At 42.9% G+C, this 17,937-nt stretch overlaps 1 protein-coding gene across 2 annotated transcripts; it reads left to right on the forward strand.

Moving 5' to 3' along the window:
• The first annotated feature begins 3,572 nt into the window (after nucleotides 1–3,572).
• Nucleotides 3,573–16,611, forward strand: nr2f6a (nuclear receptor subfamily 2, group F, member 6a). 2 transcript variants are annotated; one of them, XM_084732714.1, is made up of 5 exons: nucleotides 3,573–4,727; nucleotides 8,495–8,589; nucleotides 11,299–11,627; nucleotides 12,615–12,861; nucleotides 14,737–16,611. In XM_084732714.1, exons 1-5 carry the CDS (start codon nucleotides 4,459–4,461, stop codon nucleotides 15,009–15,011), a joined length of 1,215 nt encoding a protein of 404 aa, XP_084588840.1. In that variant the 5' UTR covers nucleotides 3,573–4,458; the 3' UTR covers nucleotides 15,012–16,611. The 2 variants fall into 2 exon arrangements, with proteins under 2 accessions (XP_084588840.1, XP_084588841.1); XM_084732715.1 differs by having other exon boundaries at nucleotides 11,302–11,627.
• The last annotated feature ends 1,326 nt before the right edge of the window (nucleotides 16,612–17,937 follow it).

Genomic DNA, 17,937 nt, shown 5'->3' on the forward strand with positions numbered 1-17,937 from the left:
TATCTTTTGTAAGCAGCTTTGGCTGCTCGCTGCACACATGTGACAATACAGTGCAAAGTTAACCCTTTCACGTCATCTGGTTGAGTCCATTCGGGTTTATTTTACTTAAATGCACTCGAGGTTTTCATTATTTTAGAGAACACACTGCCAATACTTCATACAGGAATTATTCAACTTTGTGCACAAATGATTCATTTGACACTTTGATGGTGTATAAGTAATGGCAGGGTCCGCCACCATATCAGTTTCTACTAGTGGTCAAACATGGTCCTGCAACTATTATGAAACAAAACACCACAAACAGCACACAATGTCAAATATTACTTTCAGGTTTTGCAGTTGGTAACCAGTTTTTTGTTTTTTTTTACTGTGAGTTGCTGTTAAAGTTCAGTGCTTCAGTGTCAGCTGTCTCTGTGTGACTAACACTGTCTATCTGCTGGGTTGGCAGCCTGGCAGACATCTTTTGCGGTCTTGCATTTTCTGAATTCCTCAGTGGGAGCAACCGCATTCCTGACTGTGGGTTCAAAGGTCACGTCACTCCTGCCCCCGCCCCAGTGATATCTCTCAAACAGACACACACACACTGGAGTGGAAATGATAGGCATGTACAGCATCTCTTTGTGTCCTTCCTCTTTTTTAATCTGCTCAAATGCCATCTCACCGTAATCTAAATATCAGTATACTCTTCTTCCTATTTTTGAAAAGGCAAGTATCATTTTTGTCAGTCCTCTGTTGAAAATGTTCATTAAATATCCACTAGAAAGCTGAAAATGCATCTTTTTAGCGTGATGGTTAAGACAAAAGGTTTAGGAATGTGCCATTACCACGTTATGATGGCAACCTGCTGCATTCAGGTTGCACTGCTTTAATTGTATAAAAGATAATAATACATGAGCTCGGGAACACTCTGGACAACTGTTGTCAGTAAATACAGTTTGTTACTGCATCTACAAATGCAAGTTAAGACTATCAACAACATCCAGAAACGCTGCCAACCTCTCTGGGGCCCGAGCTCATCTGAAACGGACTGACAGAGAGTGAGAAAGTGTGCTGTGGTCTATGAGTCCACATTTTAGATCGTTTTGGGAGATCATGGACGTTGTGTCTTCTGTGCTGAAGAGGAAAAAGATCATCCAGATTGTTACCAGAACTACAGCATCTGTCAGGGTGTGTTAGTAGCACCCACGGCATCATGGGTAACTGTCACATCAGTTAAGGCCCTTGTGATGCTGACAGGTACATGCAGGTTTTGGAGCAACATATGCTGCCATCCAGACATCTTTTCCAGGGACGTCCCTGCTTATTTCAGCAAGACAATGCCAAGACATGTTCTGCATGAGTTACAACAGTGTGGCTTCTTAGTAAAAGAGTTCAGGTACCAGACTGACCTGCCTGCAGTCCAGACCTGTCTCCCTTTGAACCGGACCCTTCTGGACCGTTGAGCAAGGGGTTAAAACCTCAAAATTAGTGCCCACAGTCTCTGAACACTTGCTGAGATTTGTTAAAAGAGAAACGGCTTTACAGGAATAAAAATCAGATTTATTACACTGTATTCAACTGGATATAAGTTGAAAAGGATTTACAAATGATTCTGCTCTGTTTTTATTTACATTTTACACTACATCCTTACTTTTCTGTAACCGGGGCTGTAAAACAAATTTACTTGTCCTGTTTCTTAGCTACAAAAGTATTGATTAGCGGCTCTGTGGACATCTCTCCTCACAAACACATAGTTCTTTACAAGCCACCTTTATTTGACAAGCCTAATCTTTCCCAACACAAGAAGTGACAATAAGCAGGCACAGCGGCCTAATTAAAGGGATTTTCATTCAAATTAACACCCACTCTCTCTCACATACACACACACAACCCTCTGATGACCCATTAGCCACACAATGGACAGGACAATGCTTCTCTGTCACACACACACCGTTCTCCAGGGGGTAAAGCTGAGTTTAGATTTAGGGATGCCGTAAAAGTGTCCGTGGTGAGGGGGGAAGAATGCCTCTGTAGATAAGACAACAAGTTGCATATAGTGAAATCCTTCATCTCGCCGCGTCTGCGAGACGGCAACCCCCAACCCCACAGAGCACACATTTACAAGCAGATTCATCACTTATCTCTTAAAGCTCTTATCCAGGGTCATTGTGCAGCCTCCTCCTCCTCCTCCTCCTCCCCTTTATCTGCATTTGACCCTGGGCTTTTTAGCACGACAAGGGGTGTGAAAGTCAGTTTGACCTCTTGGGGTAACCTCGAACACAAATCACCCCGTGCACCACAAAGCGCTGGGAGAGACAGAGGGCCTTGAGCAAATGAGCAATGACCACAGAACGGTAACCTTTTACTTCCAGGGCAATAAGCTGCTCTCTAGCCGGCTGCTCCGCATGCACACCAGATCAGAGCGTGTTATTCAAGCGGGGAAGGCGCCTCTTTGACAGACGTTCAGAAGTGGTTCACCTCGCCGCCGCTTCGCTTGGCGGAGGAAAAACTTTCAGACGCAACATTTGATTTGCTCTCTAGAAGACAAAGGGCAGGCCGGAGAGCGGCTTGCTTGTATTTGTTGCGGGGCTTCAGGGTAATCTGGTATTGTCGGGGTGTTTTTTTTTTTTTGTGAGGCCTCGGGGTCATGCTCTCTGCATCCCTGAGGAGAGAGATCCTCCACATCCTTCCTGTGTGAGTGTGTGTGTGTGTGTGTGTGTGTGCGCCCCACACAGCCCACTCTCTTTGCTCTTTGACTCCAATGGCCATATAAGGCGGCCGGCACCATGGTAACCGCAGGGCTTGAATAGCAGTGTCAAATCCCTTGGAGCACACACACACACACACACACACACACACATAGACTTCCCCCTCCCCCCTCTACACACACACACACACACCCTCCCCTTCTCTCTCCATTGCTTTGCTTGATCTCTCTCTCAAACACACACGCACACAAATAGGTTGGAGGAAAACAGACAGGAGGAGGAGGAGGAGGAGGAAGAAGGAGAAAAAAAAGCAAACGCTGTGTCGGGCTGTGGCCATTTTCTTGAATCATAATTTGATTTGTGGACTCTGAAGCCAAGGAGAGGGGGGGGAAGAGGAGTCCCCCCTTTTCCTACCCCCACCTCTCTGACACACACACACAGACACACACACACACACACAGAGGGACAGAAAGCAGCAGCAGCAGCACAGGGCTAGGCCTCAAGTCATTAGTTCTTGGTGGGCAAGCACTGACAAAAGGCTGGAGGCAGGAGCCCGCATGAGGAACCATGGAGGGCTGAGCTGCACACGGACGCTCTCCTGCTCTTCGTTTTCTATTTTTTGTTTTTGTCCTGGCGAGGAGGACGCTGTCAACAAGCAGGAGCGACACTTCCTCGTGCTGAAGGAGGCAGCCCACCGCCACACGAGAGCGATGATGCTTTTGCTCGATCGGGGAATGTCTTCATCGTGGGTCACAATGCTGCCGCCGCTGAGAGGATTATTACAGCAGAATAAAGAGGGAGCTGCTGATGATGCTGCTGCTGCTGCTGCAGCCTCGCTGCACGGACGGCACATATAGAGCGAGAAAGGGATTTTTATTTATTTTTTCTATTTTTGCAGGAGGAGACGTTAACGTGAGGTGAGATTCGCAGCATTTCCAGGAGGATTTAGAGGTGAAGAGAGTGCGAGCAGCAGCGGAGACAGATTCAGTGTGAGGGGTACTTTAAGAGGGGTGGTCAAAGCCTCTCCAGGCATGTGCTAAGGCGAGCTACACCGAGGTCCTTTTTCAGCCATTACTGTTGCTACAGCGACAGAGCTGCGAGTGTGAGAGCGAGGAGGCGATCTTCACCTTTTTTTTTTTTAGTGTCATTTTTTCTCGCAATTTGTTCCACTTTCTGTTAATTTGTTTAAGAAGAAGAAGTGCAATGTTTGACTCATTGTTTCCTGTGAAAGGTTCCTCGGCTGACGCGTGACACCCTTAAACCATCTCAGGAAGAAGAAGAAGAAGAAGAGGACAAAAACAACACAGCGGTGGAGAGTCGGTGGAAAAAAAAGGAGGAAATTAAAGGCACTGAAATGCACAGGCATGCAAAACTAAAAGTTGCCACAGTTGTGAGTGTTTCCAGGTCATAGTGGAGTGGGAGGAGACAAACCGCTCTTGTTTTTTCTGCCAAACACCCTCCTCCTCCTCCTCCTCAATGCTTTAGCCTATTTTTTTTTCCTCCACATTGACATCTGCTTGTTTAGCCTGAGGTCTGTTCTTTTTTCCTCTTATTATCTGCTCTAAAATAATCAAGAGACTTAATTAACAAATGAGAGCGCGGGCGAGCGGAACAGACTGATTCTCTCCAGGTGAGGGAGACGCGCGCAATCTGGACTTTTTTTTTTTTTTTTCTTCTTCTCCCATGTTTTTCTCACCTTGACAGCAGCAGCAACCACAATAATCTTGGCTGCCTGTCCCGTTTTCTTCTTCGGTGGTTCGGTAACCAAGCGATGGCCATGGTGAGTGGGGGCTGGGGAGATCCCAACGGGGGCACCAACGGTCTGGGGGACAAGAGCTACCTGAGGGGGGAGGACGAGGACGGTTCGCCCCAGGCGGGGGGCAGCGACATGGAGGCCGGGGACGACGACAAGGCCTGCGTGGTGGACTGCGTGGTGTGCGGGGACAAGTCCAGCGGGAAACACTACGGCGTGTTCACGTGTGAGGGCTGCAAGAGCTTCTTCAAGAGGAGCGTCAGACGGAACCTCAGCTACACATGCAGGTGAGACACACAGGGGCATTATGGGTAATATTTTAGTTTATTAGGATGATAAAAAAAAAAAAAACTCGTGAAAGCTAACATTTACAGTTGCAATGAAATAAGATGATATACAGGTACTATAAGAAGCCTAAACAGATACATGGCTGCTGTCTGCCCAAGTTTTAGCAACATAGGGGAGCGCTGGGATGAAAGTGTCACCGGGACTGTTGCAACATGGACCCTTTCTCTTCCCAGTGAGCACCAGTTAGGATTTAACATTGATTCCTCGATGAAAACTGGCAGTTATACTTAAGACAGCATCACCCTGGTCAATAGTATTCACAAACAAACACCACCTTTATGATTTTTTAATAATACAATTTCCAGAAGTAAAAAAAAAAAGCTAACTTGAAGCTAACTTAGGGTTATAAATGAACTACACTGGGGTCACGTGAGTAAACGTCACAAAACATGAAAATATCTCTAGCCTGTGTTAACCACACAAATCTTATTTTAAGCAAATAACAAAAAAAACAGTTGACCAATGATATGCTAATATGCTAGCTACTGTGCTTGGTCTGAATGCCCAAGACTTCTTGCTCTCTTTTCAACCATTTAAAATGATTTTTTAACATCATCATGTCACAAAACACAAATTTGTTTCGTCATTTTGATGTTTTGTTCAGTTGTAGGTTGAAAAAAAAAGACAATTTGGCTGAGTTGGAAGGTACTTAAGTTCATTGGTTACCCTACAAATATAGTATGTCACTGGAATGTTGTGATTGTGGTGTTTATTTGTTTGTGATGTAGCAACGTTACACATAAAGTGTTACATTGTAGCAACATTACTGCAACATGACAGTTAAGTTACTTAGTAGTCTTTGTCTTTTCGTAACCTAGCAAATAGAAATTCAACATTTGTGAAACTTGACTGTTATTAGTCGTTAGCTGTTAACTTTAGTCAACATTACACTTGAAACGTTACGTCGCAGCAACATTTCGGCAACAACCCTGTCTTTGTAGAGACGTTGCGTGTGATTTATCAGTGATATAAAGTGACGCTGTCACCACATCTACAAAAAGTGGTGGAAACTTTAGAATAATATTTAAAATAACAGGCTGGCGATTTATTTATTTTAAACTAAGAAATTAGGATGTAGTTTCTGGGCGTTCAAAGTGATGATAAACTATTATTTGAACATTCTGAAGGTTGAAAAATGGCATGGTGTCGGTGTAAAAACTTTCTCTTTTCAACTGATAAATGCTCACTGGGATTTAAAGTGAAAGTCCACAGGTGAAAATAAGACCAATCTGATCAGTTTTGCTGCAGTTATAGTGGAAAAACTAAATTTTTACTTGTGTGTTTTGTGTTTGAGACGTACCTGTAGACTAACGGCAAAGGTCTAATTCTTCATGAAAGCACATCTTCGGTGCTCGTCAGGGTAAAGTGAAAGGAGACAGCGGAGGGACAAAACAAAGTGACACGGTGTTACTTTTGTCCTGCTATTATTAAACATAGTATTTATTCACTCACTGTATTAGTGGGTTAGAATGAGGAAGCCTAACAGATGTCTCACAGCTTAGGCTGTTTAATGTGAGGGACAGTCAGTAAGAGGTGATTATACACTCAGGTGAATTTGACACGTTGGATTTATTTCATACAGCTGCAACATTTAACATGATGAAATGATTTGAAAGTAAGATGGTCATTTGTTGGGATGTTGTATGCCAGAATATTAAATACTTATTGTTTTTGGTCAAATTATTCAGCCGTTACACTCGTCCCAAGCCTGTGTTTCTTTGGGCCCAGCAAAGAGGGGCAATAGTACCGATGTGCCCCGACAGTTGGTAGAGGACGTGTGTATTGTTCACAGTGAAACAGAGTCACTCTAAATAAATGCATCACTGTGAGAAATACAAAAAACTTCTGTCCCTGTTCTTCTCGAGTTGAGTATTGTGTTACTTTCATTCTACATGATGCACTGCTGACAGTTTTTTGTTTACTGGAGGCCGTTTCTAGTTTTCATTCAGTTGTTCTATTTAAGTAAAATGACACTGAATTCCTGAAAGAATCCCTCCTAAAGATAAATATAACTTTGTGCAGAGCTGCATTCAGATCCAGGAAAAATTCTTTACTATTATCTTTAACATTTTGTTAATAAAATAATGAATTGGGGAAAAAAGTGTGAGATTAATTGAAAATAAAAACAGACTTTAGTTCTGGTTCTACTTTGCTGTGATGTTTGTGAGGTATGTCACAAATAGAAGCACAAATAAATGAGTCTCTATAATCTAGAACTACTATAGACACATTCAAATGATTGAAGTTAAACGAAGACTTCAGATTTGGTGTATAATTTTGTACCTTTCTTTTTACCACACACAATTTCAGTTCCATCCACGATCTTGAGTTTGGGGCTGCAGTCAAAAAAACCTGAACACATTCAATTTCCAATACATGATAAAGAAAAGCAGCAACTCCTCACGTTTCAGATGTTGGATCCAAACAGAGTTTGTCATTTTTGCCTTAAAACGACTGAAACGATCAATTGTCTGTTACCCTAAAAGTTGCTGACATTTTTCTGTTGATCAAGTTAGTGTTTCAGCTACGGGTGGACGGTATAAATGGCATGAATTTTGACTATATTGTGATACCGTACTGACAGGTGGAGCCCTCACTTTGCTTGACAAAAAAAGGTGTCAACTAGACAACAAGCAGAAGATAATAATCTGCAAATTATGTCAGACGACAGGGGTTACAAACTGTGATAAAACGTGACATACTTGAGAAAAGGTTTTGTGTTTTTTCCCCTGTATTATGTAAAATGTGTCCTAGTGATATGAGTGCAGTAAGAGCTACCACGCAGTTGCCATACCAGTGTTTCACCTCTTCAGAAACGTTTCTATTCAAATTTTAAGAAAAACAAGGATACATGATATATACAGTTCTTGTCCGTGCTTCAAATAATACCGTGATATAGATTTTCTGAGTTAAACAATAATGAAATATATACCGTGAACCTGAGCTGAGATGGTTGATTGAAACGACGCTGAATGAAACAATCATCTGCTTTCTAAGCATGATAATGTTTCCTGTAGCCTAATGGAAAATCTCGTTTCGTGATGAAATATTAATGCTCAGAGGCAGTGTAAAAAGGAAGTGTGGTATCACGCTGCACAGCTAAACAGCTCTTTATGTACTTTAGGATGTTTGAATAAAAGACAACTGAGCTGCTTTTCCCTTTTTCACGTTTTCATTTGAAGCAGAGGATTGGTTGCAGTGTTCGTAATTTCGGTTTGGATGCTTCTGATGATCTGCGTGAAAACCAGAAACCAGATTAAAGTCTGAAAACCACTCGTCGAGGTGAAAGCAGGTCATGTAGCCTGACACCTGCAGAATCTGCAGCGTATTTATTGCTTTTGAACAAATTCTTAGAAGCTGACAAAACTCATAAGTATAACTGCAAGGATTAATTGATTAGTTGTCAACTGTTGAATTAATTAAATAACCAGTTAATCAGTTTGAGAGTCAAAGCTCTAATAATTCCAGGTTCTTTTCTTCTGCTTTTCTGGTTACTTTACTCTTCTATGTCAGTAGATTAAATCATTTCAGGTTCTGGATAAAACATCACAACATTTTTGACATTTTTTAGACCAAGCAAACAATTGATCAGTCGAGAAAATAATCAGCAGATCAGTCAACAATGAAATGTCAGTTGCAGCTCTACTCAAAAGAAAGTTGGTGCCTCTGTAACTAAAGTCTCTTAATTATCTGTTTATGTTCTCAGGTCAAACAGAGAGTGTCAGATTGACCAGCACCACAGGAACCAGTGCCAGTACTGTCGACTGAAGAAGTGCTTCCGCGTTGGCATGCGCAAAGAAGGTATCTGTCTGCCCTAATCCATAAATCCACCATTCAGGTTGATCCCTTGCAAAGGATGTGAGACACAGTGGGATTATTCATGTGCGATGTAGCAAATACCGCAGTTGAATTGACATAAAAATGCAAAATAATTGACATTTCCTCCAGTGAAGGGCCTTTTCATTTCTTCAATCAGCTGCTCTTTGAAAAGAAGAAAATCAATCGTAGTCAAATTTGCCGTTATCTTTGTCGCCACTTCTGCTCCAGGAGCTCCACGGCGCAGGGAAAATGCCGCACATGGCTGTCGAGGCCCCTATCATGGCTAAGCTAGCCATGCGTGTCAGCTCAATGCCACGTTCTAAGTGGCTTAATCTAGTGGCTGTGTAAGAGTGACTGAGAGGGATACAGTGCTAAGACACCTGCGTCCCACAGCCTTAAGCCCCCGGTTGAAGCTGCAGAAACCCCCTTTGCCTTGGTGGCTCCATCAGGCAGAATCCAATACGGGGATTTCACCTTAAGTGGAGGAGCCCGAGCGAGGCATCAGTCAACGTCATGCCGATAGATTAACAGAAACAAATAATGAATCAATACAGAGAATATAGATAGAAGCAAATTTGTAAGGCTTTTCAATATCGCAGCTTTAGAAACAGGGCTCTTTTGTGTGCTGGAAATCCTTGAAAACACCTTCAATGAAATGTTTTGAAAAGTGCTCTCAACTGCTTGAAATTGTAATTCTACGACTTTCATAATAAATTGCTCTCTGACTGAATAGTTTACTTTACAGATGAAGAAATAAAATAAGTCACGGAGAGCCTAATTGCTTTTGCTTTCACACAAAATGAAGACGACTCAGTTCGAGCCTCAGTTGTCACTCCGACTACACTTAGAGTGATTAGAGTGGTCTTTGTTAAGATGTGTCCTTTGATGGAACAGTGAGTGATTGCAAACATGAGCTTGGCTTTGAAAATAAAACGAATAAGAAATTTGTAATTTGTCTGTTGATTGCTTGAGTGATTGTTCGCCATTGGTTCAGCAAAGTTATATGAAATGCCAACTCTACTTTTATTTGTCACCTTTCTGTAGAATCGCGTCACGAAACACAATTTCGATTATTTGTAGCACAAAGATGCCTCATTTAATGACAAAATGAAATGGGGCCTACATTATCCAGCTCTGGCTGACGGATCCCGAGGCGTTCCCAGGCCAGGGTGGAGATATAATCCCTCCACCTAGTCCTCGGTCTGCCCCGCGGCCTCCTCCCCAGCTGGACGTGCCTGGAACACCTCCCTATGGAGGCGAGATGTCCGAACCACCTCAGCTGGCTCCTTTGTACGCAAAGGAGCAGCAGCTCTTCACTGAGTCCCTTATGGATGATTGAGCTTCTCACCCTGTTCCTAAGGGAGACGCAGCACCGCTCCTGCTGCCTCGATTCTCCGGCCCATCTCACGCTCCACTGTCCCCTCACTCGAGAACAAGACCCCGAGATACTTGAACCCCCTCGCTTGGGGTAAGGACTCATTCCCTACTCGGACTGGACAATACACCGGTTTCCTGCTGAGAACCGTGGCCTCAGACTTCGAGGTGCCGATCCTCATCCCAGCCACTTCACACTCAGATGCAAATATTAACATTAAATTCCTGCAGTATCTGTAGAATCGCACTATGTAAGAATCACAATACATACGTATCATGATAATATCGAATCAGTAGATGAGTGTCATCATCCATCCATCATCCCAGCCCTAATAAATGTAATTTTCCTGTGGCTGTGAGGCGCTAGAAAAGCTTGAAAATACACCTTGAAAAACACTTGAAAAGTGCTTGAATTTGACTTTGGGAAAGGCGTAGGAGCCCTGCAGAAAATACATTTAACCTTTTAGTGATTGAAGGTTTGTGATTTTAAAAACAACCTGACGTGTCCCTGAGTTGTTTTCCCCCCCTCATAGTCACGTATCGTAAAGCATGTTAATGAGACGCATTACGGCTCCCCGAAGAGAAATTCCCTCTGCTCGATCACCTCCACAAAAGAGGTCAGAGGTCAGACTCGGCTACAGAGCCGCATTCCTCAGGCTGCAGTACGTTCAGTGTCTTGCTCAAGGACACTTGAGCAGGACAGATGCTCACCACATGAATTCATATCCCCAGTTGAATGAGTCTCTATTCAGTAGTCTGGGCTTTGGCATTAATGCCGATTGTCACGGCTGCAGCACTTTCTCTCCCGCAAGTGAAAGCAGAGTTAATCTTCTCTGTGTGAAAAGTTTGGGATATACTAAAGTTACTGCAATAACACGTAGTAATTCTCCTAAAGAATTAATATTGCAGCAGTTTAAAATGTTAATAGAGTAAATACTTGTCTCATAGTCTTTGTTTTATTTCCATAGATAACCTTCATTTAGCCTGACGAGCACAAGACTGTTTCTCCTCACTTTCACGCTCGTCTCGAGTCAGTCTGGGCTTGATTGCGCCTCCTTTAATCTCGAAGAATGGCTTCCTAATCGGGTCGAGCCTGTCTGCAGATAATCTGACATACACCGCTGGCTGAACTCAGTTTTAACTTTTCTTCTTCTCTGATTTTCTCTCCAAATCCCCTCCTTCACCTCCCCTTGTCCTTCGCTGTTTTCTCCTCTTTTTATCTCCTCCTCTCTTTCCCTTTGCTTTCACCTTCTTTTTCCTCCTCCTCCTCCCCTCCCCTCCCCTCCCCTCCCCTTTGTCCCCCAACCAAACTTACAGCAGTTCAACGCGGTCGCATCCCACCTCAGCCGAGCCTCAGCCCCTCCATCACGCCCATAGGCGGCGCCAGCGGCCTTGGCGGCGAGTTCTATAACAACAACAACGGAGGAAGTGGCGGAGGCCAGCCGGTGTCAGAGCTCATCTCCCAGCTGCTGCGAGCTGAGCCGTACCCCAGCAGTCGGTACGGACACCAGTACAACCAGCAGGCCGGTCCGGATAACGCCATGGGGATCGATAACATCTGTGAACTGGCTGCCAGGCTGCTCTTCAGCACCGTGGAGTGGGCCAGAAACATCCCGTACTTCCCCGAGCTGCCTGTCTCAGACCAGGTTAGTAAACAGACCTTTGTCACGGCAGCCATATTGATATGAAACAGTAGGATAAACACATGCGTTCACATTGATACTGATTGATCCTTCCTAAGTCCCACCCATTTTTGTCCCCGCTCCAATAGCAATTGAACAAGTTTGTTTGACAGCGGAGCCACGGCCAACTTTCTCCTTTTCTGTTACCTGTAAAAGTCGCATCTTAAGGTAGCCAGTGTTAGCAAAATGCTAGCTAACTATCTTGCTAAGAATAGATGTAGCTCAGCTAGCTTGTTAGCTAGTGTTTTGTTAACATTAGCTATCACATGTAACTAGCTAACTAATGATTGGTGGTGATTAGCTAGCAAGTCAGCTAGAGTTTTGCTAGCTAAACATTAATTTATGTCTCCCCGCGTGCTGCACTTGGACTCACTGAGAATGACCTGTCAATCACAGTAGCCCTGCCCCAAAGTATGCTTTTCGTTATCATCTGTTTTACTACAAATGGGGCCATAATTTATTTACTAAATAAACATCATTCTGTAAAGAAGACCTGAAACTATCGACTGAGACCATAAACTCATTAGAAAACTACTTAGTGAGGTAATAAACAAAGTGAGAAGTAGGCCCATTTTCTCATAAGACTTCATACAATCAGACTTGTTTTTGCAACCAGTGGAGTCGCCCCCTGTTGGCCATTAGAAAGCATGCAGGACCTTGACATTGGCTTCACTTTCAGACCTGTGAGCTCCGTCCATTTCTTCTTCAGTCTATGATAGAATCTTAATTAGTGTCATTCTGTGTTTATTCTACTGTTTCATATCCAAATGGCTGAAAAGGTCTTTTGAATTAAATTACATGTTTAAAAAGTGTGTTTTAGAGGGAAACGGACGAGATCGGTTGAAGGAGAATGTCTCCATGAAAACATAAATATACAATGACTACAGTGAACATTAAAGATGTATGACAACAGTGTGTGGCAGTCTGATTAACACACTAACAAATCCACAGGTGGCCCTGCTGAGGCTGAGCTGGAGCGAGCTGTTCATCCTCAACGCGGCCCAGTCGGCCCTGCCGCTCCACATGGCGCCCTTGCTGGCCGCGGCCGGCTTCCACTCCTCGCCCATGTCCGCCGAGCGCGTGGTGTCCTTCATGGACCAGGTGAGGGTGTTCCAGGACCAGGTGGACAAGCTGACCAGGCTGCAGGTGGACTCGGCGGAGTACAGCTGTCTGAAGGCCATCGCGCTGTTCTCACCAGGTGATTTGTCGCTGCTCTTGTGCTTCCTCTGCTGTTATTGTAACACAGTGAAGTGCAGAACCACCACAGGTGGCCACTTTTTAAAGGGCATGGCTCGGTGATTATGTAGTCGGACATGTGAGACACAAATTTAGAAAGACTGGTCAAACTGATTGCAGCAGTAGTTTTAGTCCGTCTTTATTCCCTTAGCCAGGAACAAAGAGTGCAAATTAGCTTTTTTATAAGCATTAAAAATAAAAACATGTATTTTAAAAAAAATAAAAATTGGATGACTAAAGCCTTTTAAATTATTATTTAACACTATAATATGTAAAATTTCTGCATTAAAATGTCTAAAAGCACAGTTATATTCAGTGTTTTGATGAGCTGTGAGCTCACATTATCCCACATGTTTCTGAATATGGTCAAACCCAAAGAAATCTGTAATTTATTCAAGGTAACGGTGCGTTTCCTACTAGCCTCTAGTTGCTATAACTTCTGGGAAAACACAGGATATGTCAGATGTATTACAGAGTGAGGAAGGGATTCTGCAAACATGATTAACCGTGACGTGAATAAAACTTTAATATTTGTCCCTGAGCGTGACTTCTGCCTGAGTCACGTCAGATGGTGGTTGTTCAGCAATCAAGATAACGACTCCCGTGATCCCACGCTACTTCATGATGTCATCAAACTACGTCTTTTGTTATTGTTTTAATGCAAGAGACCCCCTGCACAAAACACATCACAGGATCACAACAGGAAAAAAAATAAACCTTTTCACAGCAGCTGTCTTGACTTGATACTAAATAAGGCTCCGTTCCATTCAGGTCAGACAGAGTCAGGGTGCGTGTTTGCTCACCGGAAAGGCTCCGCTACACTAAATGAAATGGAATCTTAATTAGTATCATTAGCTGCGTTCACTTGATTGGAGGGAATTTTCCATCGGGTTGAGAGGGGTGGTGTTAACGGTTCAGTAGGGAAATTATCACCTCGTAAAAGCTTAATCCAATCATTTCTCTCAGGTTTGAATAAATGTATTCTTTCTTTGCATGTTGGGGTAGGAGACGTGTTACGAAAAAGTTTCCAGGAGGGACAGAAACACGGCAGGACTGCTCAGTAGCGGACACAACTTTTCTGTCGTCCTTAAAAGATTTAAAAACACCAACACTGTTCCGAGGATTTGACGTGGGTTCATCTGGAAAATAAACACTCCTTTTTCTTCTGTTTGATTTCACAGCAGGCCAAAACCCATTCTCACATGTCAGAAAAGTTGTATTCTGTTTAATGCTTTGGGCCAAGTTCCATCAGATCACTTTATTTAACACCCACATAAACAGTTACGCTGGAATTCAATCAGATTGGAAAAATATTATCCACGTAAAAGTAGCTGCGTTTTGATGTCAGTATGACTGGAATACTTGAAAAGGTTTGCAGCGTTTGTGAGCCTAAAATATCCAGAGGGCTGCAGGTAAGTTGCCACCTTAATCTATGGCACCATCTCCTGGCTTATTAATGAAAATGCATTAATGCACTTTGTGCTGCGTAATTCAGTGCTGACGCAGGTCGTTATGCAGCTTTAAGACTTTTTAAGTGGCTTCCTTGAACAAATTGCTGAGTGGGAATGCCTCCTCCAAAAGCAATCAAATCCTTTTAAAACTAAAAGACCACATTCTGATATTTTTTTAAAAGTTATGTTTGGAGTTTATGGATTTAAAATGACACGTTCTTCTCATAGTGTAGACATGATGATGCACTATATTTGTACGTGTCCCCCTCAGGGGCATTTTATCACATTATCTGCTAGGATTTCAACCTTCCTCGTCACGACTCTTTATGTAACCTGCCCACACTATTAAATAACTGCCTCCTCCTCCCTCCCTCCCTCCCTCCCAGACGCCTGTGGTCTAACAGACCCAGTCCACGTGGAGTCTCTGCAGGAGAAGGCTCAGGTGGCTCTCACCGAGTACGAGAGGATGCAGTACCCGAGTCAGCCTCAGCGCTTCGGCCGCCTGCTCCTGCGCCTCCCGGCTCTGCGCGCCGTTCCCGCCAGCCTCATCTCGCAGCTCTTCTTCATGCGCCTGGTAGGAAAGACCCCCATCGAGACGCTGATCCGTGACATGCAGCTCTCCGGAAGCTCCATCAGCTGGCCCTATGTCCCGGGACAGTAGCCTCCTGCCGGACGAGGTCTCCGTTTGGTGTTGGTGACGACAAGGACCCACAGGAAACCTCTTGACTCATCACTATCCATCTGTGTGGTTATGAAACTGCAGTGCCAGCTGGCCGTCATATGTACTGTACTGTAACCGCTCTATCCCCCACCCCCTTATGAAACGAGCCCTCCGGAGCAGAGAGGAGCCCGTGCCAGGATGGATCTGTCTTGTTGCCAAGCCCGCTCGCTCTGGTGCCAGGTCGCAGGCCAGAGACCAGCTCCTCACGCTGGGCTCCGATATGGCCACCACAGCCAGTCATGTCACCACCCACATGCCATAGTGACTAAAGACGCCGCAGTTTCATGTAGAGGGCAGCAGCACCCCGCCACAAATACATCGAGAGGACAAAACTGTCCCGCCAATGAAAGTCAGCAGAACAGTTTTTTTCCCACACTGGGCTCATTTTTCATGGCTCACCATTTGTGATACAGTGCGACCTTTTTATCCACACAGATGATGACATTAAAATACACAATCATGATGACAACGGACAGTCTGACGCGTCAGGAAAGCTGCGGTGAAATGAATTTAAGAGGGAAAATTCCCGAATCACCGCACAAAAACTGAGCAAGAAACCAAGGAACTGATCAAACGGAACAGAAAGAAAAATAAAACCAAGGAAAAAAGATCACCAAAGTCTATCATATCATCCATGGAGATGTTTTTTTTTTAATGAAATAATTAGTACACAAAGCAGAGAGAGAAAGAAAGAGATGAACGGACTCTTGTAAACTGCCTGACCATCGAGTGAACAATGCATTTACATTCATTCACAGGGCTCACCGTTTGCTGTAGTCAAAGGAAAAAAAAAAAAAAAGAAAATCATGAGAACGGGACTAATACCTCACTAGACATCAGAATGCTTTAGTCTGATATTTCCTAAACACAAACCTCTGTAAATGTCGTTCACCAGAAACCGCCTTCTTTTTGACAACTGCCTTGTTATTATTCAGTATGAATTTGGGACAGCTGCGACACATGAAATGAGTCTTCTGAGCATCGCAAAACATTCGTCGTGTATCTTTTTAAAAAAAAAAACAGATTCCCCCAAAGTGATTTTTCACGTGTTTTTTGAATATGAGTTTTGAATTGAGTGATTAGGTGGTGAATTCAGCTATTAAGAGTTGTTTTGATTGAGCTTTTTCTTTTCTTTTTTTTTCCCCTTAAATCGAGGAATGGCAGGCTGACGGGAACTCGGGTTCTAGTAAAACAAACAATACAGGTGGTGATGAGAGAAGTTAAAAACCAACACTACCAGTTCAAGACTAGTTTACGTCGAGGAGTGCTGTTTCTGGGAGTTGTGATCCCTTGAAGACGTGGTCGCACTTTATTTTACAGTGCACTAATAAAGCGCAACAAGCTCTACTTTGTATTAAATTAGACAAAAAAATAAAACTATGTTCTTTATTAGTCAGTATTACTCTTGTAGATCTTTATCAGACTTTTTAAGAGACGTGTTGCAACAGAATCTACTGTAAACTAAAAAGTCTGACAAGGATTTAACTGTAAAATTAGCACAGCTCTGCTGAAATGTGTCCCCAATTATCCTCTAAAAAGTCTAATAAATATCTATCAGTGGGAAATTATACAGTTTAGTTCAGTGCTTCACAAACTTTTTTCCTGGGGACCCACTTTTTTGAAAGTTCATCATTCATGTTCAGTGCATCAATGAACTTTATTGACCATTTCTGTTGCTATTTCTGCATCTTCCTATATTAAAAAAAACATATAGATGGTTAACTTTATAAATGAGAAATAAATTTGTTCAGGCTGAGTTAACAGGTCATCTGTTTTTATTTCCTCTCATCAGGAAAACAACATGGGACATTTTAGCCCAAAACAGCCTCTTGTTTTTTTTCCTCTCTATAAAAGCTCTACTGCAGATACAAAATGAAATTTGCAGATTTTCCTCCATAGTCTTTTATTCATTTGGGGACCCAAATAAACTCTCCTGTGACCCACCTTTGGGTCCCGACCCAGTGTTTGGGAATGACCGGTTTAGTTTACAGAACAGTGGTGTCCTTAATTACTCTTTAATCAAGTCTCTTAAAGAACACATAGATTCTAGTTTTTGTCTAATCTGATCCGAAGCACAGCTCGTCACATCTGATTGGTGCTCTGTAAAATAAAGTGCGACCAAAGATGTATTGAATTGTATATATATTGAGGCCAACTTTGTGTTTTTGCATGTTCAAATGTTGTTTTGGATCTCTGCTAAGTTGAGACTGTTTCGTTCTTTTACATTATGTAATTCAAGGTTCCTTTATACATTAAAGTATTGCTTTCACTGTTAGCTCCTAAATGTTTTTTTTCTATATGTATTTACATGAAAATACCTCGTCATCTGTTCAGATGTCAAAAAAAGAAGCTTACCTTCATGCCATTACAGCTGATAATGACACAGAGATGCTAACCTGCTGTCATCTCTAAGCATCTGAGCGACTCTCTGCTGTTTGTGAATGATGTGAGACGATAACTGTAATGGGTGAAAATCTGGTGGGGGAGGGGAGGGAAAGAAAACTGCACTTGGACGATAATTCAATGCCAAAACATCACACTATCTGTGACGTGTTTAAAGATGGGCCCTGATTTGCCGGTCCACCAGGATTTACCTCACACACGGGTATTTCAAGAGGCGAGTTTACAAAAACAAAACAGAAATCGAGAACAAAATTAACTCAACCTATTAACACATTTATTGGTGACAAACAAGTAAACTCTGCTTCTTGATTTAACCGCCGGGCCTTTTGAAAGTTGTTTGGATATTCTTCTTTTTGGCGACAACTCACACGATCATGTCATTGATGGGAAAAAAAAAAGATAAATATACTATTAATGTTTTCTTATCTTTGTGTTACTGAGTTTTTAAAAATTTCATGTGTAT

The sequence above is a fragment of the Lutjanus erythropterus genome, chromosome 12 (genome assembly GCF_056507025.1).
Source record: "Lutjanus erythropterus isolate fLutEry1 chromosome 12, fLutEry1.hap2, whole genome shotgun sequence".
NCBI classification, from domain to species: Eukaryota; Metazoa; Chordata; class Actinopteri; order Lutjaniformes; family Lutjanidae; genus Lutjanus; species Lutjanus erythropterus.